This window comes from Mus caroli, chromosome 19, assembly GCF_900094665.2.
Source record: "Mus caroli chromosome 19, CAROLI_EIJ_v1.1, whole genome shotgun sequence".
Lineage (NCBI taxonomy): Eukaryota > Metazoa > Chordata > Mammalia > Rodentia > Muridae > Mus > Mus caroli.
In genome coordinates this window covers 34,258,972-34,285,812 of record NC_034588.1, presented here as the reverse complement: position 1 = coordinate 34,285,812, position 26,841 = coordinate 34,258,972, and the positions used below count along the sequence as shown (strand labels likewise).

Genomic DNA, 26,841 nt, shown 5'->3' with positions numbered 1-26,841 from the left:
CCGTGTAAGCTTGCGGCCACTGGGATTTTTCCAAGGATGAAAGTTTCACTTTTCAAAGAGAAAACATGGCACCATGTAAGTCGAAGAAACACCAAGTAGACAGTATTGCAGAGACGCTCTCTCCTAAAGAACACCTACTATGTGTGAGCATATCCTGGAGGAGAGCAAGAAAGTATCCGAGTTGACTAAATGGACATGATTAGCATGACGAAAAGCATCTCCTAACCTTGGGTAGCTTTTCAGGAGGTAGAGAGAAGGGAATGGTGGGGTGGACAGAGTCCCGCGTCAGTGCACGGAAGACAGGAGAAGAGAAAGATCTGAGGCATAGTGGACTGAATGGTCTCCATAAGACAGCTGAGAGATGTTGGGTGTTGAAGCAGACCCAGAAATCGAAGCTCACAGGGGTACCAGGTGCCTCTGTACCTCCACCTCACCTGGTCCTAAGGCAAGGACTGCGGAAAGAGCTGGAAGGAAGAGTGAGAAGGGGAACCTGTCTCCCGAGACTGTTACTAATGTGTATTTCAAAGGAAGGAAGGTGTCAGAGGAACTAATACAGGATGAATGGTCAGAGCTTTGCCACTGTTTAGCTGTGAAGGAGAACGGGAAAGCGGTTTAGCCCATCTTCAGCACCCAGCTTGTGTTTGAATGCCCCTGCTGACCGGGAGCTTGCTCCCACCCCCGCCCCCAAGGTCACAGGTTTCATCACCAAAGAATTCTAGCTACTCCTTCACACATGGTATTGGTAACCTCTTCCTCTGGCTCACCTCCTAAGCAAATGCTCTGTTCAGAAGGACAGGTCTGAACCTGTTATTTACAACAGTTTTGACCTGTTGATTTTTAGGAGCCACCACTACCCCTCTAACATCCACAGCCCTCTCTCTTCTTAAGATTTCAGTTTATTTTGCCAGGTGTGACCGTCTTTAGGGCACTCCAGAGGCTGAGGCAGGCAGATCTCTGAGTTGGATGCCAGCTACACAGAGAGAGAGAGAGAGAGAGACAGAGACAGAGACAGATGTGAGCGCCCGATTCACCAGCAAGAAAGACGCCACAACAGGATCCTTCTGCATACGTTTATTGGGAGAGCTTGATTGCAGAGGCAAAAAGACCCCGAGCCCCAGAACTGGCGCTGCTTATATAGGCCTATGAGTTGCGTGTCTTCACCCAATTGGTTATGCTTTCAGTACCTCATTTACATGCCTCAGGCCAGGCAGTGACTCAGCAAAAAACTCTACTGCACATGCGCACATTGGTTGTTTACCCAAACTTATGGGTGGTGGCCAGCAGTAGCCAGCACCATCTTGTAATGGCATATGTGGCTTCCCACAGACAGAGAGAGACAGAAAGAGAGAAAGAACACAGGTACCCTTGGAAGTCAGAAGATACTGTCAGATCTGCTGGAGTGGGTGCTACAGACAGTTGTGAGCTGCCCAGTGTGGGTGCCGGAAACCACACTTGGGTCCTCTGCAAGAGCAGAACGTGCTTTTAATGGCTTTGCCATCTCTCCTGCTCCGACAGTGCTTTTTCTCAAGGGATGGTTCCAGAACTGAGTTCAGGCCATCTAAACACTAATTAGGCTGCCTATGTTTCTTGGAAAACTGGGGTAACGTAGCATAGAATAAAATATGGACAATGTGGGAAATCCAGAGTGCACAGGCTGGCTACCTCTGGAACTATGTAATGGTCTAGGTAAACCTGGAGTATGTGATCCCATCTTGGGGGAGGGGCAGGCCTTTTGTGGAGTACTAGCTAAGTTATTGAGTTATCTTCAGCTTCTCACTATCTAGAGGTCAAAGCAGCCTTGAACCAGAATGTGTCAACTTTAGATTTCATGGTCACTGGTGGAAAAACTTTCATGGTCACAGGTGCCCTGGGCTTGGCATAGAAGGGAGAAGCCCGCCCCCTTGTGGACATCTTGGGGTTTTCAAGGTGCAAAAGCCCTGAAACCACCACAAGGGATAGGAAAGATGGAGCCAACACTGCAATCTCCCATAGCTCCAACTCACCTGTTGCTTATGAAAGAATTGTACTGTGGCAGGGACAGAAGAGGTGGAAGGATGCAGGAAAGATAAATTTAGGAGATAGTGACCCCTCAGCTATAGAACCTTGGAAAGATAATAGGCAAGTGTTAGAAAAGGGGTGGAGGTGGGCAGAAGAGGCATCAGGAAGTCTTTTCTGATTCCAAAACTCTTGGTGTGTCTCCTCTGGGTCTCCAGTCTGCTAAGACTACAGTCTTTCAGAACGTGGAAGCCCTTCCCTTCACATCCCTGTCCTGATAATGATCTGTGTGGTGGGTGACACCACACCTCTGTCTGAAGACAAAGGCACAGGAATTGACAAGGCCAAACACCGCAGGAAGGAGGCAGCAGGCTCCAGCCCAGTGTGGTGAGCCCACCTACAGACACAGTGATTGCAGCTCCCAATCACCGTAGGGAGCTCTGGGAGTCCCGAGGGCTTGTTTCCTACAGCCATTGCCCTCTTTCCACAGCTTTGGCCAAGGCTACCTCATTTCTCCATCACATGGGTACTGACCCACAGGTACTGGTACCATAAACAAGCCTGTCCCAGGTATGTGTAACCCGGGCTCACTTATGTCCGTTCAGTCAGTCTCATACCACACACCTAACTGCCTTCACTCAACACCCTCTGCATTATCAGAGACCACACTGGGGATGTATCTTTGAGATGGATTCTGGATGATATAACTGAGCTAAAGGTAGGCTTGAGAAGAAAACCATGAGCACCCTCCTCAAAGCTTTCCAGAGGGGAAGAAAACTTCAGGTGGCTTTTAAGAAGTTGAGTTATATGTTAAAATGGCTCGAGTTTCCTACAGAACTCAGCTCATGGAGATTCACAGTCCTCCAGTAACCAAAGACACTGCTGTTAAAAGCCAATCACCCTTCAATAAAGTGCATAGTGTCGAAACCTCCCTAAAATGACCTTGTATAAGTTATCTGTGATTGTTGATGCTCCACCCCTACCCCAGGCTGGCTCAATCTATCTGCAAAGATCTAGGGCAGACATTCTGCAGAGGAAGGGCTCCATATTCACAGTATAGAGTCCTGAAGCTTTGGCCGCTTGTCTCCTTTCTTTATGTTGTAGCACTGTGAGTTACTCAATAAGCTCTTGAAATAGCAGAAGTATCCAACAACAAAAACAACTCATGTTCTACCCAAACACTAAAGTCAGGTAGATTGTGCAAGTCTAACTATGGACCGAAAGCTGTTCAAACACCTACTTCAGACCACCCGGTTCCTGTGACATTGCCAAATTCTCAAATTGTAATGAAAAATTTAAAGTCCAAAACCTACAAGCCGTCAGAGGTTCCAGCGAGCAGGTTGTGCCATTTCAAAACAGGGAAATGTGCTTGCATAAGCCAGTCACCGTGGCTAACCTCTCTGGAGTGAATTCGGCCTTCCGTTCAGAACGTGGTCATGCCAGGGTCAGAACTGTGACAAAACCGCGCTCTCGAGGAGGTTAGCCAAGGTTCACAGGGTCAGGACTGGGCCATTTTATCAGTCATGTCAGACTCAACCCTATTGCCAGAGATAGATAAAAACTTTATCTGTCAGCCGGCTAAATCTGCCCCTGCTGCCTCATCTTGAATAAAGAAAGCCTGGGCTCGGCTTATCTAAACCAGCCTTTCCCAGCAAGGATCCCCGAAGCACCTTCTAAGGAAAGGTGACACGCCAGTGGTTTTCTTCTCTGTTTCGTTTTGGGTAAGAACTGTCCATAACCAGAGGGGCTGGCTCTGTCTTATCTAAAATATCAACTTCAAAGAGGAGTTCTGCCTCCATATGACAGGGATTCATTATGCTGATTTAAATGTTAGCTATGCTGACCCCGTTGCTCTGGGATGATGCTTCCTGATTCACCGATTCACCGGCAGCTGTGTTGCCTTCCCAGAGTCGCCTTCTCTCTAGAGTAAAACCAACAACCACCACCAAATAACTACAGCATCCCAGGTTTACCTCCCAAAAAGCACCAAAGAGAAAGAATCTAGAATTAACGTTGGGCTGAAAGGGAGGGGCAGCGCCTTAGTGACAAAGGGCTTGCCCTAGAGGTGTGAAGCCTTCGATCCAATCCCCAGCACCATAAAAATGTAAATAAATAAATAAATAAATAAATAATGTACTATAACTAGCCTCCATACAATTTCAAAATATGAAGTCTCAACGACCTTAGAAGAAGTTGCAAAGGTACCTTTGGATCAGCATACACATAATAATATATATTTTCTGACATGGGGGAGAGACCTGTGGTTTCATTCTAAATCATTTTAAATACACAGAGTACAAACATTGAGCCAGTCAGATTCCCTAACAGGACTTTTTGTTGTAGTGTTTGTTTAAGACAGGATTCTCTGTAGCCCAGGCTAGCCTTGAATGCCTGCTCTCCCTGCCTCCACCTTCCAAGTCCTAGTATCACAGCAATGTACCACCATGGGCAGCTTGCCAACAAGAATCTTAAAAAGCACGAGAAGCACTTTTTCATTTTACTTTATTGGGAAATCATACAAATTCATTATCTTAATATTTAAAGACCACGGGACTGTAGTAGAGACACATAAATATCATACTATACATTTAGAAATTAAATAAAGTCAACATGACACTATTTAAAAAAAAACAATATACACTTCAAATAAGTCCAAGAATTGAAATAGCTATCAGATATCTCCCTGGAAGTGGGTGAATCTTGCAGGGAGATTGTCCACAGGGTACACAGTGGGGCTTGTCTTCATTGTAGGAGGTCCATTTAGAAGCTGCCAATCACAGTGCCTAGCCAGCTCCACTGTAAATATCTTAAGAAGAATTTTGGCAAACTCTTTGCCTACACAGCTCCGAAGGCCTCCTCCAAATGGAATGAAGCTGAACCGGGAAGCATCCTCTGGATGAGGCACTATAAAGCGGTCGGGATTAAATTCCTCCTTGTTAGTGAAGATATCTGCCACATCGTGGGTGTCACAGATACTGTAAATAACATTCCAACCCTTGGGGATCTGGTAACCCTGTTTAAAAAAAAAAAGAATTCCTAAGAACTGACAATCCCAGCGCTGAGCTTGCAACAACAAAAAATCATCACTAGCATGGGTGGCATTAAGAGAGGAGAGCAAGCAAATGGGCAAATTGGTTTCCAGTACCATAGGAGGCAGGACACTGTCAAGGGCAGTGAGCCACTGCTCTGGGCAGGTGATGCTCAACAGCATAGCAGAGTGGACGTGGATGAGAGGTGGGGGTGGGGGAGACAGGAGGTGCACTCACATTCAGCTCAAAAGTCTTCAGAGCAACCCGAAACCCTCCTGGAACGGGAGGATTCAATCGCAGGGTCTCCTTAATGACACACCCAATGTACTTAAGCTGTTCCAACGTTTCCATGTCTAACTTGTTGTCTTGATTGCTCTTGCAAAGTAAGCCCTACGGAAACAGATACAAAGGCCAGTGATGGATCCCTGGGCACTCCCAAAAAATCAGCCCAGCAGGACTCACCTGTTAACTAAACCTGAAGGTGTCTGGATGGGAGAGGATAAAAGGGAAAGAGCCGGGTTGATGGCGTTCCCTTCCACACTTCCTCAGCCTAAACCCACCATCCAGACACTGTTGCTTATCAGGTATGTAAAGGGCCATACCCTGAGCCCTCACCAACACTGCCGACCCTGATCAGCTATTGGCTCTAACCACATTATTCATGTTCTTGGACAGGGAAAGGAGAGCCTTGCTCTACAAAAGGTGGTGGTGGTGATGGTGGTGGAGGAGGAGGAGGAGGAGGAGGAGGAGGAGGAGAGGGTCAAATTCTGCCCAAGAGAGAGCCCAGTACAAGCAACTGCCTTTTTAAATTCACGAGGTGGAGTCTCACTCCCACAATCCCCACCTAGCACTCAGATCTTCACTGTCATAGTACTGGGTGTATCGAGCAAACTTATATACAGTGGGGGGTGGGGGGTAATAGAGGAATGTCCTAGGCAAATAGGGAACCTCTAGAATCCTCCTACCTTGCTCTTTATCTCTTCTCGAACTTTCTGGAGGACATGTGGGTAGAGTCCTAGGTACGTGATCAGTGATGTCGCAGCACTGGCTGTAGTTTCATGACCACCAAAGAGGAGCTCTGTTGACGATTGTTTCAGTGCCTAAGGATAAAAACGGAAGTTTATACAGATCTGAGTGCAGTTTACAGCACTGTTACAAAGACCTGACCTGAGAATATTGCACGGAAGACTTCAAGGGTAAAAACGCTTTGTTCATAGAAAGTCAAAGACCACAAACAAAAACGCAAAACTCCCTTAATCCTGCTCTTCCGCTTTAACCTTTGTAGATGAGCCTTGCCCTTTGAACTTTGGGATCTTCCCCATTGCTCAGCCACCCACTTCCACAGCTCTCCAGACCAATGCCACCCTTTAATACGGTTCCTCGTGTTGTGGTGACCCCCAACGATAAAATTGTCTTTGTTGCTACTTCATAAAAGTAATTTTGCTACTGGTATGTTTCGTGATGTAAATATCGGATATGCAGCTGCTCTTAGGCGACCCTTCTGAAAGGGTTGTTTGGCTCCGCGAAGGGGTCACGACCCACAGGTTGAGAAGCTCTAGACCTAGCATCGCCGCCCACTTGGAAGTAGCTGGGGCCTTGACAGGGCTTTGGAGACCCCCAGAAAGTGTGTCTGGAAAGTCAGAGGCACTCCCCGGCCCTTGGCACCTTTTGAAATTGCTTCTCACCTGCATATCCAGCCTCTCTCCCCTCTCCCACGAGTGCTCAATCAGGAGCTGCAACGCGTCCTTGCAACCCCCATCCTGCTCTGCAGCCTGAAGCCGGCGGATCTTGGCGCGAATGTTCTCCTCGATGCGCGCGTGTATAAGGTTCCGCGCCTTCACGCCCTGAGCGCGGAGAGAGCGTGGCGGTGAGCGGATGCCCGAGCTTGCGTTCCCCTACTCCGACTCCGCAAACCGCCCTTACCCGGTACAGGCCGCTAAAGGGCACGTCAATGGGGAGAGAGAAGAGATTGCGGGTCATCTCCTCGAAAGCCTCTACGAGCTGCTGCTCGTCTTCCCCGCCGCCCGCTGGACCCGGCTCGCAACCCAGCAGGATGCGCATGGCGATGCGGAACATGAGGCGCTTCACCTCGGGGTAGACCAGGAGGCCGCGCTCGCCGCAGCTTAGCCACTGCTCCAGACAACTGCTGACTTCCTCAGCGATCACGGGCACGTAGCACTGGAGTGCCTCGCGGCTGAAGGCCTGCATAATCACCTGAGCACCCCCCCCCCCCCGGGAGCAGAGAGCGTTACAATCCTCTACTTTCCCTCAGTGTCCCCCCTTCGCCTTTCCGGGTACCCTTTCAAGAATTTCAGTCCCTCCAGGACTAACGCACGTGCTAGCAGAAAAGCTAAAGTGGATCTCAGATAGAGAGGGTCCTGGTCCCCACCACATAGGACTAGCCCTCGCCCCGCATCTATTTGCCTGAACCAAGCCATAGGATGAGGTCTCCCTGCCAGCCAAGGAGTTGCCAGCTCACCCTCACCTTCTTTCGCTGCTTGTGCGAGGAATCGTGCAGGTTGGAGAGGCAGCCAGCGCCCAGGATGGTGCGCACCGACGCGGGCCAGTGCACCGACACCAACCGGTGCTCTCCCAGCAAGATGCGCCGCACATTATCCGCGCCCATCACCCGCACCGTGGGCCGCCCAAACAGATGCGTCTTGTAGATGAAGCCGTATTTCCTGCGCTTCATCTGCAGAAACTTCCTCCGCTGAGAGGGAGGTGGAGGAGAGAGACCCGCAACCCGCATGAGGGGGGCGCCGGGGAGCATCTGGTCTCCGTCTAGCCCCTCTTCCAAGCCGTGGTCGCCTCCCTCGCGAGGACACTTATCCCACCTTCAGCCCAGGCCCAGAGCTGAGGCGGACTCCGGGGGAAGCGTCAGGTCCCTTCCCGAGCTCCCTTACCTGAAGCACCATCTGCAATGTTTCCCCAAAGAAGGGGAAGCCCATGGTACCGGGGGGCAAGGGGAGGGCGCAGCTGCGATCGCGGCTGCTCACACAGTACAGGTCCCAGAGCTTGAGCGCCGCCAGGAAGAGCAGCAGCGGCAGCACGAAGGTGCAGAGCGCACTGGCCAGCAGCGCCGGGAACCCCATGGCACGCTTCAGCCTCCCGCGCCACCTGCCGCCGCCGCCCTCGCTCCGAACCCCGCCGCGCGCCCTCTTTATAAGGCCGCCCAGGTTACTGCCCACGTTACCTTGGTCAGACAAATTAGTTCACCCAAAGTTCATCTTTAATTGCGGATCGGGCCCCTGGCTCCTCCCCCCTCGAGGCGCTGCCCAAAAAATCTTTAACCGTTTGTTCCGCGCCGAGGCAGAGGCGGCGCACTGGCGGCTTCCCTCTGAGCGCGCCTCCTGGGGGTGCGGGACTAGGAACACCTCCTTCCTTGTCCTTAGGTGTGCAGAGCTCCGAGTTACCACGGTGCGGCTTCGGGCGGGGTGGGGGGAGGCGGAGGGAGTGGGTTGTGGATCGGGGTTCCAAGAAGCGGGAATTTGGAGTCCTGGGTTTCCTAGCTGTCTCTCTGATGTCCCTCGAGCCGGGTCGAACCAGCTGCCCGAGCCCGAAGCCGTCCCAGCTCTCCATTTACAGGCGCCTCGTGGGCTCTTTTCCATTGGCTTGGAAAGCGCGTTCAAGAATCATCGTTCAATGGACTTGACCCACCGGTTGAGTAAATGAGATTCCAAACGCTTCCTGATCTGGGAGGATCCCAAGAAGATCCCAGGGGGAGGATCCCAGCCGGTCTCGGAGGTCAAGTATGACTGGCGGATCGTTGGACGCTAGCTTTCCAGGGCCCCACAGGCGAGCCAGCGCATGAAGCCTTGGAAAATCCTGCTTTCGAGTTCAAAGCAAGTAAGCCTCCAGGTCTCTGGGACCCCAGGTGCAGCCTTGCACATGCTTTGCACATGCCTGATTCCCTTCTCTAAGCCCTGGTGGGGTACTAAGGAGACCAGAGGCTCTAAAGTCAACCTCCACTGTAGTAATACCGCCAAGCCGGCCCAATTCCTATAGCCCTGGGGCTTGCAACCCCAGCCCAAGCGGCCGGGAAGAGGACCCCCCAGTCCAGGCAGATATGGGGAGGAAGACAAGGAGGAAACCCAGGAGTCCCTTTCCACCTTGGCTCGCCTGTATCTTGGATGAGTCCCCAGGCTGTTTCTCTTAGGACAAAGTTGATCGTTTCCACTTCATCTACATCACAAGGCAGCTGTGAGTTCGCTAAATAGGGTAGTCTGGTTTCATGGTTCTAGAACCTTCCCTCTACTCTCCCAGATCCCATCCACTGTAAAGCCACGGAGCCTGGTAAGAGGGTTGTTCGGACCTATGCTTCTGCCACAGGCCATTGGGAACGTTATGGGAATCCACTGGGGATTGACTGTGGAACTTCAATCGTCAGCTCCTTCAGTCAATAACTAACGGGCACAAGGGAACTGCGTGGTGCACACGCGCGCGCGCACACACACACACACACACACTCCCATGTCCTCCCGCCACAAAGCTTTGGCCAGTCAGCGCCACACATTGCCTTGGTTTGGGCACTGAATGCACCAGTGGCGCGGAAAACTAACAGAATGACGTGTGTTTGTTTAGAACTGAACATGGGCTCTAGCGAAAACACACCCGCAGCCCTTGGGAAGAGTCCATTGGAGATGAAAAACTTGCTTTTTGAAAGCTGTTCAATATGTGGCCTCCTGCGGTGGTTCCTAAACGTCCCCCTGGAGTTGGGGGTGTCATAAAATGACCTCAAAGGTCGTGCGGGCAGCACAAACTTAGCAACTTTCTAAGCCGGGATGCCCATGGGTTGTATTTCGGGGACTCAGTGGTTCCCCATAACTATCTCTAACCAGCTTTTCAGAGGCTCTGGGAAGGCGGGCGCTGCCACTGTCATATCTTGTAATGATTTGGTTACTGTAAAGAATGCGAACCGATTTCTGGCACCGGCAGGAACGCGGACGAATTGTGCTGGGGGTAATTCTCAGAAACTTCGGTCCGCCCCTTTCTGGAGAGCGCCTCCGGCCGGTGTGCAAACCCGGCCAGGCCAGCGGGGGCGTGACCTGGGGCCCATTCCCAATCCTTTAGCCTGACCCGCCTGTGACCCCTGCAGGCCGGACCGTGACATCTCAGTGAACTCTGCCGGGTCACCCCACCAAGTTCAGCCTGTGCCTGTTTACAACATGAGCCGGGCTAGCTAGCACTCTGGAAATGGCCACAAGGAAAAAAAAACAATACTTAAAAAATACATACGAAATCTAACTGGCTATCAAGATCCGCGGGCCGCCTGGTAGAAAAACATTAAATGTTAGAGTGTAAGATCATTTTAAATCTCCAAGGGCGAGGGAGGTCCATAAACTACCAGCCCAATAAGAACTTGATCCAGGAACTTCACCAAAGTTTATTGGGTGGTGGTCGGTGGGGAAGGAAGGTTGGCTCATTGGGAACCAAATCGTTGGTGGGTTTTCCTATTACTAAGGGACCAGAGCTGTGGGGGTCGGGTTTCTCGTGCTGGTTGTCTCTGCTGTTTTGTTTTTGCTAGTGGACATGGATCGCAGCAAACAGGTGGCCCGCGTGAGCTCCTGGGCTTTCTTTCTCTTCAGCCCTCTAGCTTTCTCTCTGGTCTCTGTGTTCCATACCTGCTGCTGTTCCCAGCGCTGGCTGGGAACCCAGGCCAACGTGCCTGATCCCTGCCAATGTCACCTCAGACCGGTTTCCTTGCCCAACCGTTGGAATTCAGGTCGGAGGCGCGCTTCGTGGAAGGGTTTTGTTGCTTTTTCATCTCTCTCTGCTTTTCTCCACTGGGCGGTTCCCAGTGGTTTTCGTATGTTTGCTTGGTTGGTTGGTTTTTGGCTTTGTGTTGCTGGTTAATTCACTGTCTGCCTCTTCGTGTGAGCGGCAGAAGTCCAAGTAGCAAGAACTACATCTGCTCTTTCCCTACAAACTTGGGAGTTACTAAACCAGGAGCCTACATACCAATTCCTTGATATCAATGGCATTGATATTAGCAGCTATGGAAAATGAGAGGAAAATCAGAGCCACTTCCACGTGCTTATAGGTGGTCCAGACCCCAAAGCAAGCAAACAAGTCTCTTTGAACCAGTTTGCCCTGGCTTCTGAAAGGTACCACCCTAATTCCCCCGCCCTCCCACCCCAAATCAGAATCAACCTGAAAGTGGGGCCTTTTGACCTCCTCATCCAGGTCCAGGCTTCTGGGATGCTCAAGGTTGTAGGCCTGCACCATGATACCTTTGTTCCCTCTGGTGCCTGCAGAGCTCAAGCTGGCCTCTACTCTGACCAGCTGTGGCTTACTAACTGTCCTGTATAGGGGTTATAGTGGTGTTAACCCCACTTGCCTTCAAGTATAAGGTCAGGAGGCCACCAGTTTCCTCCTACAGGGTCAGCCTAGGCTAGTGACAGCTTCCCTGGCTCGCCGGTTATGTCCTCTTGCCTAGCAGCATGGGAATGTGAATGACAGATTAAAGTGGGCTTTGGGGAATGAAGGCAGATGATAGTGGCTTTGATTTAAGCAGTGGTGGGACCCTTTGGATTGGAAAGGCCAAACAGTCCTTTAGACTAGGGATAGCTATGGAAAGCAAAAGGGCTGAGTTCCACAGGTGACATGGGCTCAAAGGTGGGGCAGGGGGATTGAGTGATGGAAGACAGTGCAGGTCAGCAGGGGCTCATTGGTCTCGCCTCACTTAACAGTGAGGGGAGTGAAGCAGTAAGCAGAAGAGCTCTGCAATCAGACAGTGCAGAGATGCTCCAACACCCAGCATCCACATCTGTGGTCCAGGGGGAAGCACAGGACTGAGGCTGCTCAACTTCTAGACCCTCTGGGTATAGGCTACAGTATGTCCTTCAGGGATGTCTTTGTAGCCCATCCACTCTACTCTTGGTTATCACACGGGGAATAGCTGCCTAACTGAGCGCTAACCTCCTTGCTCAGCGGCTGGTAGGAAATGCTACTTCTTGGCCTTCCTATTTTGGTACAAATATCTCCAATCTCCTGTTTATCTCAATTCTCCCATGAAGGGGATTATGTCTCAACCTCACATGAACCAGACTTAGAGACATCTCCAGAGAACATAGCATCTTCTATATAAATGAGGATATTAAATAATTTCATGAAGTAGGAATTTTCCTTTTCAAAAGGTTCTAGTCGAATCTGCTAGTGTTGAGCCAGTAGAAGCTCCGGGGCCCTCTTGGTATCTCTTGGACGAACATCAGGTAACCATCCTGGTATCTCTGCTAACTCTAAAAAGTTGCAAATTCTCTTCTAGTTTGATACAAACACCTAACTACCACCATCACTACTGCTGCCGCCCGCTGCCAGGGCCCCAATCTGAACTCCCTGCGGACTTGCCACAATAAGGTGAAGCCAGGTTTCATATAGTGGAAATAGGTTCTCTCCAGTCGCTTGCTGCTTTTAGATCTTGGGACGTGCCTGCGGTGTGGGGCATGCCACCTGATCTCTTTCCCCAAGCCCAGCGCTTCTCCACTGCAGTGTCTGTGGCTCATTCTACTACTTTCAGTCTAGCAGAGCTGTCCGGTAAGCATTTGTTAAACCTGTGACTCGATGAATATATGCGCGATGAGGACCTAGGGCTCTGAAGATTGGCCGGTGTGTACGCATCAGCTCCCGGGCGAGCCAAGGCTAGAGAAGCAGCGAATCAGAAGGGTAACCCATCTCCCGCACCCGAAGTCGGAAGAGGATGGAAAAAGAGCAGCAGCCCGTCCACCGGGTGCACGATGGGCACCGTCTGCATTACGGGGAAGGCAGGTGTGGCCAGCTCCCAGCGCGCGGTGCGCACCAGCTCGACAGCGAGCAGTTGCAGCACCGCCTGCGCTAGCTCCTGCCCCAGGCAGCTGCGCGCGCCGCCGCCGAACGGGATGTAATGAAAGCGGCCACCGGAGCCCCGCGCGTCTCCACTCTCCACGCCAAAGCGCTCCGGATCGAAGCCCTCGGGCGGGCTACGGTACACTGCGGCTGTCTCATGCGTGTCTCGGATGCTATACATCACGCTCCAGCCCTTGGGGATCTGGTAACCCTGCGAAGTGAGGGGGCCCGTGTTGATCGCTAAGCACAGGGAAATGGCTGGAGCCTACCCCGCCCCGCGCGCCTCACCCCAGGAGCGCCAAATAAACCTCCAGGGGCCTGTGATTAATCCTGAAGCCAGAAGATTGCAGAATCTCCTTGGCGCCTTCACTGGTGAGCTGTAAGTTCTTGGACTGCTTCCTCCCAGCCCCCCATTTCTTAGTTGGGAAAAGTAAGAATAAAAAAAATGGGCACGTTGTTGAGGGAATTTTAAGAGGTTGGCACGCATTAGTAGTACCCATGAGATCGAAAATTACTTATGAGTTTGTTGGCTTTCTGTTCCTGTTTTCTTCTAACACAGTAGACTAACATTGTAAGAATGTAGCTACCAGCTGTCTGAGCTGAAACAGCCCAGACAAATGACTGAGAATCGCCATACCTCTGGGACAGTTCAATTATAAAAATCTTTGCATTTAACTCAAGACTTTCCCACCTTCTCGCTCACCTCTGGACTCTTATACTACCTTATGGTTACTACTTTAAGGGGATGCACACCGTCCTTGCCCACCCCCACCCTCAGTCCTTTTAACCATCCTCCCTCCTCCATTACCCCCTGCTGGGTGTGGCAAACTCGGGGGGGGGGCATTCCAGCTAGGATGGGCTCCTGCCACTGACCTACATTCCCCACCCCACCCTCCACCCCCGCCTGCACTGCTTGTTGCCTCTTCAATTCCTGAACTATAATGCCACCTGTCCCTCAAAAGATTGCCATTTCATCACTACTCAAGCTCTCACTAGGGATATTCTCTCCTCGCTCTCAGTCTCCCCATCTGCAGGACAGAGGGTAGTGAGTGGGACCTTCCCTGTGCGCCCATCTACTGCCCTGGAAGTTGTCTGATCCTCTGTTTCTCTTCTGGTTTCCTGGGCACATCAACCCTGCAGCATCAAGTGTAAGCATCCAAGTCACTTCTCAGTACAGCCTTAGACTGGGCAGTTCCTCTTCTGGGCAGTTCATCCCTTTATCTGGTATCATCCAACACAAGAGAGCTGAGAGAGCTCTCTCCCTGCTTCACTCCATGGTCTTGGTCCCCCCCACACACACACATGAAACTCTCTGTGGGCCGGCATAATCGCTTCTCTTCAATGACACCCACCCACCCACCTACACACACACACACACACACACACACACACACACACACACACTTTCCTCGGATCCTGCAGCAAATCTCTTCAGGCAGAGGCCCTCAAGTTCTGCTGTGTGAATTCCCTAGACCTCAACGTTACCAATTCATCAAACACCCCCACCTCATATGGAGGATCAGAGCTGGAAAAACCAAACCAACTTCCTCCCAAAAGATAAACTGAGACCCACAGTAAAGAAAGAACTGCCTGAGGTTATTCTGAGATGTAGTCGGGCCTGGTTCTTAACCTTGTTCAACCAAGGGCAGCCAGATGAAGAAACCATTAAGATGTTGTTCTTTGTATTAAGGCTGTTGCATTTCCCAGGAATGTACCCTAAGCCTGAGCCCTGGACAGGTGACAATGAGTGGCTATTTAGTCTTGTGAAGAAATGAGAGAAGTAGGGCACCGCCTTTGCCTTCCAGCACATACTGGAGAAGGGCAGCTCAGAGAAAAATGTTTGCGTTCTAAAACTCAGGTCTAATTGAATTGACCTAGCTGGATCACTGACAAAAGCTAAAGGATATAAAACTGCTAGCCTTACCAGCTCTTCAGGAAAGAGACTTTGCATGTGTCTACTGGTCTCTGAGGAAGAAAGAGTCCAGGAAATAGAATAGGGCTCAAACCCATTTTAAAGGAGAGAAAGTTGAGGCCCTGGCAGGGGAAAGATCTCTGCACTAATTCCTCCTGCCCTCTTCCCATCCCAGCGCGGCTGCAAGCATCTAGAGGCCCGCGGTGCGGCGCACTTACGTCCAGTTCAAAGGTGCGCAGCGCAGTGCGGTAGCCCCCGGACACCGGCGGTAGGAGGCGCAGCACCTCCTTGACTACGCAGTCGACGTAGCGCAAACGGCCCAGCATGGCCAGGCTAAGGTCCGGCTCACAACCGCAGTCCAGTGGCGATCCTGAGGTTCTGGGCGTGCAACTGCACGCGCGCCCCAGGCCCTGCGCTGACAGCTCCTGCTGGATTTTGGTGATGGCTGCTGGGTGCTGCAGAAGCAGCAGGATGAGGGATGTGCTGGCGCTGGCTGTGGTGAAAAAGGCCGCAAAGAGGAGCTCTACAGCCAACTCCTGCAAGACAGAGAGGTTCTGAACCTACCGTGAAGGTATAAAGCGTCCAAATATATCTCTTGTGCTCAGACTAGTGCCTTGATGTTCTGCCCTGGAGGCTATGCTCATGGCTCCAAAATTGGTTAAAGCTCAGGACTATATCTTGGGAAAGTCCTGTTGAGCGATAGGCAACTATATACACCCACTTTGGACGAGTTCTCAGTGATACAGGGATATTATTCTGTGCTTAATCTTCGTTAGATTCTCACCTTCACCCCATGGGGAACAATTACTGCTCTGGAAAGCACTCCAAGTCCCTAGAACTAGTAATTCCAGCCGTGAGTCTGAGGTGGTCGGTCTTCTTCCCTCCTTCCCTCTGTTTCTCCAGCACCAGCCTTGCTCCAGTGCCAGGTTCTTCACCTTCTTGCTTACCCTTTCTGCCCTGTTTTGCTGAAGGATATTCCACAGGCCCCATCACCTGCCTTAGCCTGCCCTTCAGGGTAGCACCCGTGTTTATGCCCGCAAGCTGTTTTCATCGACCGCAGGGTGAATGCACACCACCCACCCTAGGGCTTAAATAATGCAGCTATTCTGCATCCTGGCACAGACTCTGGCATTGAGCGGGTACATAATAATCTTTGTGCAGTGAATACTGACCTGGTTCGAGGCTAACAGCTGGTTCTACCTTGGACAAAAGGAAACTGAGATAGAGACCCCAGAGCCAGATATCCTCTCTGTTCAGCCTGGCCAATGGGTCCCTTCTACTGAGCCTTGTTACTCTCAAGTTCTGTCAAAAGGCAAACTACTCACTTCTTTCTTCACTGTGTCCCTTCATAGCCTGGCACTGTCTTGGATACTTGGGTCCCCAGGACTCAAAATCTATTGCTCATTTTCTCCTAAACCCTTTGTTGCTTCTGAACTCACACCCATCAAGAGGAGAGATTAATACTTCCATTCTCGGAGGAGAAAGCTGGGCTCCTAATTTTTAGTGGTTTAGTGGAAGAAGGGGAAACTGAAGCCAGAGAGCACATGACAGTGACTCATAGGAGACTGCAGTCTTCATGTTTCTAAATGTCTCTGGCCCTCTTACCGTGTCTTGACTTCTGAAGCAGGGCCCTCCTGCCCTCCACCACACACACTCTACCTACATGGGAAGGAATCCCAATTCTCCAGGAGGCTTTGCAGCAAGGGCAAAATGGGCAGGTGTCAGGTGCTAAGGTGCCGAGTCTCAGGGTGGCTTATTAAAAAAAAAAAATGGGAGTGCTGATTTGGCAAGGAAAAGATGTCGCTTTGAGGATGAGCAGTTTGATCACGAGCTTGAAAGTTCAGAGAGGGAAAAGATCACACTGCACAGGTAGGAGGATGGCAAAGGCATGCTTTGAGAGATAGGATATAGGAGGGGCCAAGAGGCAAGCTGTCTAGATCCAGACCGTGTAGGGCCAGACTTAGAATTTGATGCTCCTGGAAGAAGGGCTACAGTCCAAGGCTTCACAGATGGCAGGTGTGGTAGAGTCATGGCTGGAACCCTTCTTTGTCATCCTAAGGTATGTCTGTGCCTCTACGTGGTGTGAAGCAGGATATCACTGGGAATGGACTGTGTGTGTGGTTTCTGAGGAAGGAGAGTCGGGGGAGGGAGGAGCGGCCGGCCTCAGATCACCTACCTTCAGCTCTTGCACTGAGGGCTCTTGGCCCAGCTCCCTAGCGCTGTTAATAATCAAGAGCAGGGCATCACCTGGCTCTGCTGTCTGTTCCTCCCGGAGCTTCTCAGCGACGGCCTCATCCAGGTGCTCATACAACTGGTCCCTGGCCCGGATGCCCTGATGTACAGGGAGAGAGGGCAGTTGGGGTAGGAAGGCTGGAGAGGGGGCAGACTTGACTACTACATCCACCCAGAGCAGCGTTTCTCAGTCTGTGGGTCGAAACCCCTTTGAGGGAGTGGATGATCTTTTCCCAGTGGTGAAAAGATTCTGATGGTCCCTGAGACCATCAGAAAACACAGATATTCTCATTTACAGTTCAAAACAGTAGCAAAATTACTGCTACTGAGTAGCGACAAAAATCATTTTATAGTTGTGGGTTACCACAACATTAGGACTAAAGGATCGAAGCATTAGGAAGGGCGGCCTAGATCCTGGTGTTACTCTTAAGCTGTGCACCTAATACATGGTAGGCATGGCTCAATAGGTGGTCATAGATTTGTCTACTGTCTACAAACATCACTGCCACGATAATCATCACCAGCCCCCTCTGGCAAGGCAGCTGCTGTCACCTAGAGGGCAGAACATAAAGCGCTGAGCGGTCAAGCACTTGTTCCCTTCCACCACTTCCAGTGCCCGTACCTGACACAGAACCATCAAGGTCCAGCCAACCATTACCCTTTCCTCGAACCAGACTCAAGATAAGGCAGTGAGCATCAGTGCTAAGGGGCACCTGAAAAACTCCACTGAGGACACTATCGTCTGTTCTAAACGGTTAGCTTCTGTCAGGGATTGGGCAAAGAGGGCAGGGACGGTTCTCCAGAGTTCAGGAAGCAAGCCCAGCCAAAACATTCCCCTGGGGGAAGCATTGAAACAGAACACTTGAGTTTGTAGCCAGAAGTATCTTGTTCAAATCTTGACTGTGTTCTTGCTTGTCATGCGCGCCTGACTTCAAGGAGGCCTGCTTGTCAATAAAAGGAGGGTAACACTTGCAGGTTGCAAGGACCAAACCAGGAAACGTACCGCAAGGTGACCAATGCACACTCAGGTTCCTTTTCAGATGTATTATTTTTATTCAAGCGACTGAACGCTCTAGGGCAAAGGGAGAAAGAAGGCAAGACCCAGCTTCCTTTAGCTCTGGGACCCCGCCCATGACTCCGAAAAGGTCTCCCTTTTCTGATCCGGAAACCAGCAGGCCCAGGGCGCGGGCTCAGAGCCGACACCCATCCCTCAAGACTAGAGCCGGCGCCGGGCTTCGTCTACCGCCCTCCCACTCCCGCGCACTCCGCAGCGCCAACCTTCCAAAGGGTGATGGGGAGGTTGCTGTGAGGCACCACTCTGAGAAAGGACAAACCGCCTGCCGGGATGCTTGCCTCTGAGACTCAAACTCAAGAAGGCTACACTGGCTCGAGGGCGGGAGTCAGGAGCATCCCATAAAGGCTGTGTGGCCTGCCCCGAGTCACACAGAGAGTCCGAAGAGATGCAGCCCTGGTCCCCACCACCCACCACCCACCACCGCACGCTGGACCACGCCCTCTGTCCAAGGGACACTGTCTGGTTTGGGAGACCCTCTGGAGCCTTGGGCTAAGGTCTGGGGCGGCATTACCTTGCGCAGACCGCTGAACGGTACGTCCAAGGGCAGTGAGAAGAGGTTCTCCACCAGCTGCTCAAAGGTCTGGGCCAGCTCGGTGCATCGCGTTTCTTCCAGCTGCAGACCCAGCAGGATGCGCGCGGCCATGCGGAAGGTGAGTGCTTTGGCCGCCTGGTAAACAGCCACCGGTCGTTGGGCGGCGCACCAGGAGCGTACCTCTCGCCGCAGCGCCCCCTGCAGGCGTGGCACGAATTGCTCCAGAGCGGAGCGGCTGAACACGCGCGCCAGGACCTGTAGGGAGCGCGCGGATCAGCGCAGGGAAGGCTGGCCTCTTGTGCTGTGCGACTCCGCAGCCTGAAGGCAAAGTCCAGTCCCTTCTTCCTCTTTACTGAGCTGCACAGGCCTAAACTTGTTGGCGTGGTTTCTATACCACTTTGATGTACAGAGTCCCTCCCATCCACTAGGCTCCAAATGCTGCTAGCTGCTCCACAGTCTTCCCTGAACCCTCTTAAATCTGAATCCCCAAAGCTGCTGGCAAGTCACATAAGATCTGAAATAAAGGACTTGTTAACCTTGACTTGGCTTTACAATTCAAAACCCGGAAATGTAAGGAGACTTATTGCGGGCCACCTGTTCCTTAGGCCCGGACCCTGGTCAAGTGCTCAGTATATGTGGAACGCCAGGCCCTGGCCTGGCTCACAGCAGGAGCCCAAGGTCCATGGATCTTTTAAGATGCTTTGGTTTTCTCCTCACCTTACGCCGTTGCCGATGGGGCTCGCCAACCGCGCCAAGGAGCGTGTGTGACCCTAGTAGAATATGCGCGCTCTGAGGCCACTGGCTACGCACCAGGCGGTGCTCGCCCAGCAGGATGGTGCGCACGTTCTCAGCGCCGCTCACCCGGATCACTGGCCTGCCCAGAAGGTGCGTCTTAAACACTGTCCCGTAGCGCTCGCGGCGGGAACTGTGGAAACGAGAGCCCTGCAAACAAGGCAGAGCTTGAAGGGTCTCTGGGTCAGCAGGGCTGGAGATCTGTCCCAGACATCCCAACTGCCTCTTCCTAACGACTCTCTAGTCCTAGGCTGTCACATTAGTTACAAAACAAGATCTCCAACCGTCCTCTCAGCTACTCGATGGGATTGTAGAAGTCCACTGGTGAGGTGAGATACAGGCGTAGACAGGAAATCTGAGTGCCCAAGGATGCATGGCTGAAATGTGGCTTGGCTTTTTAGTCTATGCTTGCAAGATATGGGTACCACATTCCTCAACCCCCTCCCTATGCCCCTGGTTTACAACCCAGTTGTAATCAAAAGAGTTTAAAATGAGCATAAAACTCGGTGACATGGGGTCTCTTAGAAGGAACAGAACAGCTAGGCAATGGCGAGTCGGGTTTGCAAAATCCCCGGATTCTTGGGTAAGGAATCTTATGAGATGCCCTGAGAACCAAGAGTGCATAATGGAAGATGCAGGAAAGGGGCATTGCTTCATGATAAAACCACTCACCTGTACCAACCAGTGCAGCGTTTCACCGAAGAATGGCCAACCCATGGAGCCCTTGGGTAGGGGCAAGGTGGAGGCCCAATCCCGGCTCAGAGTCCAGCGGAGGGTCCAGAGTTGTTGGGCCAGGCCCAGCAGCAGACCCGCACACAGGAGAGCGGTGCCGGCAGCCCCCAGCACGGACAAACAGCTCAGCCCCCAGGAAATCATGGTGGGACTGCAGGGTTGAGGGGGTGAGCTAGGCCACTGGGAAGGCAGGGGGCTCAAGAACTGTTGCAGAGCTCACCTGCACAGTACAGAAAAGGCCCAGGATTAGGGGCCAAGCCAGAGATAATATTAAATTCAAAGCTACCGCTCTTAAAACAAGACTTTCAGAGGAAGGCAGTACTAACCCTGAGCGATTAGAGAATGTGCCTTCCTTGAGGCTGAAGACTCAGGGCATTTCTCCGGATGTCAGTTAAAAAGAGTCACCGCATCCAAATTGGGCCATTTCCCACCTTCTGGGCCCAGCGCTCCTAGATAGAGGCTGGGAGAAACAATTCACCAGGCACTGCCAGCTACTGTTGCTGCAGGGCTGCAGACCCCTGCCCACTGCCTTCCCTCCTTACCTCCGTTAACCCTTCTCCCTCCACCCTCCAACAAGTTTATATAGATATTGCCTCCCTCCCTACGGACTGGGTCATACAACATGACGTGTCTACGCATATTTAAAGCGTCCCACTCAGAGTAATGATTGGAAGCAGTGGGCAGTGGCGGGTTCACCGACATCCAAATAGGGAGTGGCATCTGGGCGGGAGGGGGAGGGGCTGAGCCCCATGCACATCCTCGTGCGGGTCCTGCTGTTTTGCACTTAAATTTCCATTCTCCCGGTGCGGTGCGCGTACCTAGCACCGCCAAAGTGCCAGCGTGAGAAGCCCACGTGAAGCAGACATCCCGCGCGTGCCTGGCTCTCTGAGCCATTAGCTCCTCTGATTCCCCCCTCCTTGAGTACCCCCACCCCACCCCAAACCTCTGCTGTTCACCACATCAAGGTCTAAAGGCGGGGATTTGCCTCTTTGCTCAGTCTCTCTCAGGGAAAGTGGCTTGTGACACTAGCGCTCCAGAAGGCTGGCTGGGATCCAGTTCCCAGACCCTCTGATGGCTCCTAGTTCTCCGAACTCCCACTATAAGGGATCCTTCAGGAGATGGTAATTTCACTGCTTCCAAGCTTCCCGGGGGAGGGGAGGCACCCAAAGCACTCCAGAAGCCCGTAACCTGGGTGCGGCTCTGGTTTTAGGACCAAGTCAATTTCTGGCTTCTTTTTCACTGCCCATCTCTGGAGTCCGCTGGATCCAGCCCCCTCCCCAGGCCTTCCAGCTTGCATCTTGGGCTGTGTGCCCCACTCTGGGCTGCAAAGCCTTTCCGCCTACCAGCTAGCTAACACAATCTAGAGGTGAGGGTGGGGGAGGTGCAGAGCACGAGTGGGGTGCCTGTTATTTTGGAAAGAGTATAGAGGAGCCCAAGGGGGGTGTCTGCTCCAGGCGATATGGAAGTTCCTCTTTCCAAATCCCCAAATGCCTGAGCCAAAGCCAGGGGTGTTCCCCAAATACCCAGAGAGCAAGGAACAGCAGCATTCCAAAGTCTTCAGAGCTGCCCGAGCACAGCTCCTGATATCCAGAATGCACTGTATCTTAAGAATTATTGTATTTCTTCGTGTAATAATTTAAAACTGCGAAATACTTTGAGTATTTTGTCAAGAGAACAAATAGGTTTTTTTTTTGCGTCATGCCCATTCATATAATTAGGGACTAATAGGCTGCTTGAAATGAGAATCTCCGAATAGCTGAAAGAGCATCTTCAACAACTCACAACCTTTTTAATATTTTATCACAAAATCCAGACATGTGAGCATAGCTCTTCACACTTATTTTACAGAGTCAGGTCATCTTACAAGCATAAATCCGGAATATGCAAAGGGTGTACTTCAGCATGATTACAATGGCGAGAAAACAGAGGTCAGGTTTACACATTTGTGTCACTGTGATTTATCCAAAGGAAAATGTACGTGTGCTGGGTGGGTTTTCAGAGTTCAGTTGATCCAGTTTGTTTCCACAGCACTGAGATCTTCTGTCTGAATAGCGTTGACCTGAACCCTGTCGTGATTTCATTCTGTAGGAAGAACATGTCTAACAGGAAGAGGCTATACCTGACAGATCAGCCCCTTTTACTGCCTTCTTCTCTTTAACTTAAACCAAACTAAAACTTTAAAAAATGGGGTCAGCTACAAAAGGTACAGACAGAAATATTAACTTCAATGATCAAAACAACACTTCATCTTTAGGGAATCCAAACCTTCTTCTTCATTTTCAGAATGATTAACCTATCTAAGTAGAACAAATAATTTACTGTCCTGAAGACCTGAGCCTGACTTCAGGAACTTTCAAGATCTCTGTGCTTACTCTCTCAGACCCTGCAGAACTAATACTCCTGGGCCATCCATGTAAGCCACACTCAGGTGAAGCTAGAAGCTAAAAGTCTAATAACAGCAGTATTTCCTTATCAGCAGTGGCTGTGTCCCAAACTATAACCCACACAAACAGAAACTCCTTCAAGCTTAAATAGGAGAAAAAAAATGCAAGCAGAGACATGTTTTTCTAATATTTGTAATCAGTTTTGTACACAATTTATTGGGATTATATATTACACTTTTGACTTTTCTTCTAAAATTGAAAAAAGCTGTTATATTTTTATATATAAAACAGTAACCAGTCATTTAAAAATCCATACAAATGATGTTTGCTGCCATTGCTTAAGCCCTCATCAGTGTCTTTCCTCTACTACAGTTTTTGGCTTCTGTAAACAAGTTAATGTCTCACGACCAGTGCTGGCCACAGAGAAGCACTCAGGCATGGGTCTGGTCTATGTGTGCTGGGACATACCAGTCACCAAGCCTCTGAGCTGTCTCACCACTGTCTCTATCAGCTTCTGTCTGTCTCTGTCATTCTTCCGGAACTGGGCGAATATGTTATTCTTCTTGTTGGTGTCCTTCATCCTACAAACACACAAACGTGGATGCTTAGAAAAAGAAAACTGTTGCCTCTAGGATTCCTTCCTTCCATCCATCTGTCAGTCTGTCTGTCCTTTCTTTCAGCATGTTCTGAATTATCCACCACTAACCTGTGCTTGAAATCAGTACTACCAAACTTAGTGACACAGAGACTCAGAGACAGAAGTGGTGATCTCGCGCTAGGCACACGGATCCAAGACTTGCTGCTTTCCTGACATCGAGCCATGAGCTTTGTCAGGATGCCCTCCACGGGCTCAGCTCACATCCACAGCAGGACTGTGTGGCATTGAAAACGCCAGTAACAGATTTAAAAATGTTATGGTTTTGCTTAGTATATTTCATGACATTATAAAATAGATTTATGTAAATTGTGAATAGCTTCTTATATTTTTTTCAAATCAAATAACCACAGATATTTTGAAATCTGGGAAAATAACATATAATTTTAACACAAAACTGCACACTTTAGTAGTTACACTTTAAACAAAATATGACTGAGTGAAGAGAACGTTTGCTACATAATGAGAGCAACTGTTTAGCTGCACCGTAATCTCATTTTTCACAATATAGTTTTTTATTCCTCTACCTGCAAAAAATTTGAGATACCACTGAAGAAAGCATTTCAATTCTTGGGCCTATTTTATTTTATTTTATTTTATTTTTAAGTAGCTCCAATTCCTGTATCTCCCTTTCTCTCCAGTAGAGGGGAGGAACTCAGGACCAAGCACAAAGGCTTCTACAGCTGCGCCATACATTTCAGGCTCCCATTAACACATTTATAAAGCAAACTGTGCCTGAGATTTTCAGGATACACTAGGAAAAACATTTTCCTCACATATATAATCAAAAGGATTCTAAAAGGAAAGAACGGAATTTATCTTCTGATCAGAAGAGGCTGAGCTTCTTGCCTTCCCTCCCCCTCCCCCCTTTCCCTGTTTTCAGTATAGCATCAGTTCCCTCAAACTCATGATCCTCCTGCCTCAGGACTGGGATTACTGGCACATGCCATCACATTTGGCTTAACTGAGCTTTATAACTTGTGTAAAATGCTATCCAAAATAAAAACGAAGGAAGTGTTTTGAGAACATACTCACTTCTCCAAAAGAGTGAGGGCCGCGTGCGGGTTCACTCGGAGGTACTTGGAAGCCGGCTGTCCGTAGTCAGCCAGGTAAGTAGACCAATCCCAAACCATAAACAGGTCAAGGAGCTGAGGAAGAGGATGAAAATAGCATGTTGGATTTTGGACGTTCACTCACATAAATCAAGAATACGCTTCTTGGTTCATTTTCACATCGTTTTCCTTTTTACAATAAAATAATGAAATTTGTTTTAAGAACATAATGAGTATCCTTTACAACCAAAATAGTATTCATTTTTTTCTTTTTCATTTTGGAATTGCCAAAATTGTCAGTGGTTGCTGTCCTAACAATTTATGGCATTTTCACACAACTGTAAATGAAACTGTCTGGAAGTCACATCGGCGCCTGCTTTGTCTTTGTACCCTACTGGGTGTCCAGGCTACAGGTAAGGCTCGTGCCACCTGTACATGGAACTGGAGTTCTTAGAGCTGTGTTTACCTTTCAAAGAAGCTGTTTGCAGCCAGACTTTCCTAAAGTAATTTAAAGCAAAAGCTCAGTTAATCTCAATTAAGTGCATTAAACAACCTCTGCTGGATTCTCCTGGGTGACAGATCTCAGAACCGGGATGAGACCTGGGTCCCACCTGGTAACTTTAGCTAATCATTTTGTATAAACAAACAACAACAAAAGACATCTGTGTTCTGTGCCGTCTCAAAACTGACTATCTGCTGTATAAACTCCACTTAGAATCATCGTCAAATATTGTTATAATCTTTTAAAAGCCATGCGAGGCCAACAGAAAGCATCAAAGTCCTTATCCACCTTTAAGCCCTAACCCTTTAAGCCATTTAAAGCCAACTTCCTATCCCTCCGAGCCTGAGCTCCCGCAGAAAGCCTGATGCTTAACTTACCATCTCCTGAGTTTTAATATTCCTTTTTTAAAAACATACTTGATAAATAATGGTTCTATTGGTTTTGCTCTTACATGAAGGAAGCATTAATGTTTACTCACAGGATGTGTGTGTGGAGTCAGTCACTCTAAGAGGAATAAAAACTTTTAAGGTGATTAAAGCCACCCAAAGGAAGATTAGGAAAAAACAACTTTTCCTGAGAGGGCAAGGGACTTGTTTGACCCTTATTTTTCTTCATCAATTTGCAACTGCTATACAGACAGACCCTTGTAAATGGTGAAAAATGTGCCTTTTAAAATTCCCTAGATTTATTTTTATTATCGTATGTGTAAGAGTGTTTGGCCTGTACATATGCATATGCACCACCTGTATGTGTGCCTGGTGCCCAGAGGTGATGCGCTTCAACGTGGGTGCTGGGAATTGAACCCAGGTCCTTTGTAACACAAGGCATTTTCTTAACCACTGAGCCCGCTCTCTACTCCCCCAATAATGAAAATATTAATGACTAATGGTCACTCGGTTCATTTTCAGTCAAGAAAACATTCAGAAGCTATCACAGAAGTTGAAGCCCTGTTATAAAAATGCTAATGAAACAATATAAAAAGGATACTGTCTAGAAGTGGAAAGAGAATATGTTCATATTTTTATTGCTATTTGGTAACATACATTTTCCTATATTTCCCCAAGGCGCATTAACTTCATATACTCAGATAGTGATGGTGTGATTGACAGACTATTATTCTGCAACAGGTTTAAGAACCAAAATATCCATTCTACTTCAATGAGTAATCATACTTACAGGAGAGGAATTATGGGAAAAATAATAAAGGTGGACAAAAAGTTATGCCCAGAGATAGTCAACTCCAATATTTTGTTAGATTACAGACAAAATTAAAGTAATTTAAATGTCAATATCAAGAAACGTGTGCCTAGTGTGCATTACAAGAAAAAAATATATATATAAAGCGGTAAAACCATGCAGTAGAACTTTTTAGTGACTATCACATGCTTAATAAAATGATTTACATAGAATTTAAATGGCTTATGATGCTACTTAACTACAGAAAATACTATAAATGAAAAAAAGTTTAAGTATGTTAAGAACAGCTACTTTTATTGAGAGGTTACAAATAACTTATTTTCTTTATTGCTATAATATTCTACAGTGGACATTAGTATTAGAGTTAAAAATAACATTTACGGCTGCTGTCGGTACACGCGTTTAATCCTAGCACCTGAGAGGCAGAGGCAAACAGATCTCTTGAGTTCAAGGCCAGCCTGGTCTACAGAGTGAGTTCCAGGGCAACTAGGGATCTCCGAGAAACCTTGTCTCAAAAATATAAAAACAAACAAACAAACAAACAAACAAAGAAAAACAGAACACCATTTATGTATTTGTTAAAACATACCCCATTAACAAACAGTCTCTACATGGCTGTCAGAACAGTCTACAGGGAACAATCAATCCTCTTTCTGATCTGTGTGATTCCACACATAAATGTGGTCATGCACAGTAACCACGCTATACTGGCTGAAACTAGCAAGGGACCTTTGGGAGATAGGCGAGGAAGGGATCTGTGCATGAGGCTTTTTCTCTTTAAGGCTGAACTGCCACCTCCAGAGGAGAAAGAAGGAACCTATTTACTAAACCAACTCCCACTGTGAAGACACAGGATCCACTGTGAGGACACAGGATCCACTGTGAGGACACAGGATCCACTGTGAGGACACAGGATCCACTGTGAGGACAC

At 49.4% G+C, this 26,841-nt stretch overlaps 3 protein-coding genes and 1 long non-coding RNA gene across 4 annotated transcripts in view; 1 reads left to right on the top strand and 3 right to left on the bottom strand.

Annotated features, from left to right (window-relative positions):
- Nucleotides 1-4,480: 4,480 nt before the first annotated feature.
- Nucleotides 4,481-8,213, bottom strand: LOC110285520 (cytochrome P450 26A1). The gene is made up of 7 exons (XM_021151751.2): nucleotides 7,928-8,213; nucleotides 7,510-7,734; nucleotides 6,948-7,238; nucleotides 6,710-6,868; nucleotides 5,990-6,124; nucleotides 5,262-5,414; nucleotides 4,481-5,008 (listed from the first exon to the last, which is right to left on the bottom strand). The coding sequence occupies exons 1-7, from the start codon at nucleotides 8,114-8,116 to the stop codon at nucleotides 4,667-4,669; spliced, it is 1,494 nt and encodes a 497-aa protein (XP_021007410.1). The 5' UTR covers nucleotides 8,117-8,213; the 3' UTR covers nucleotides 4,481-4,666.
- Nucleotides 8,214-8,324: 111 nt separating this feature from the next.
- Nucleotides 8,325-21,171, top strand: LOC115029998. Its single transcript, XR_003835594.1, has 4 exons — nucleotides 8,325-8,870; nucleotides 12,289-12,380; nucleotides 12,541-13,932; nucleotides 21,161-21,171. It is a non-coding gene; the product is annotated as an uncharacterized LOC115029998 (long non-coding RNA).
- On the bottom strand, nucleotides 12,588-20,357 carry LOC110285854 (cytochrome P450 26C1). Its single transcript, XM_021152312.1, has 6 exons — nucleotides 20,061-20,357; nucleotides 19,314-19,538; nucleotides 18,576-18,851; nucleotides 16,934-17,089; nucleotides 14,976-15,293; nucleotides 12,588-13,056 (listed from the first exon to the last, which is right to left on the bottom strand). Exons 1-6 carry the CDS (start codon nucleotides 20,262-20,264, stop codon nucleotides 12,679-12,681), a joined length of 1,557 nt encoding a protein of 518 aa, XP_021007971.1. The 5' UTR covers nucleotides 20,265-20,357; the 3' UTR covers nucleotides 12,588-12,678.
- A 716-nt stretch (nucleotides 21,172-21,887) lies between the features above and the next one.
- Exoc6 (exocyst complex component 6) overlaps nucleotides 21,888-26,841 on the bottom strand; it is a 128,503-nt gene continuing 123,549 nt past the window's right edge. The window contains exons 21-22 of the mRNA XM_021151208.2: nucleotides 24,195-24,307; nucleotides 21,888-23,085 (exon numbers count right to left, since the gene is read on the bottom strand). Of these exons, the coding sequence (XP_021006867.1) occupies nucleotides 22,953-23,085; nucleotides 24,195-24,307 (246 nt within the window). The 3' untranslated portion in view covers nucleotides 21,888-22,952. The remainder of the gene's footprint in view (nucleotides 23,086-24,194; nucleotides 24,308-26,841) is intronic.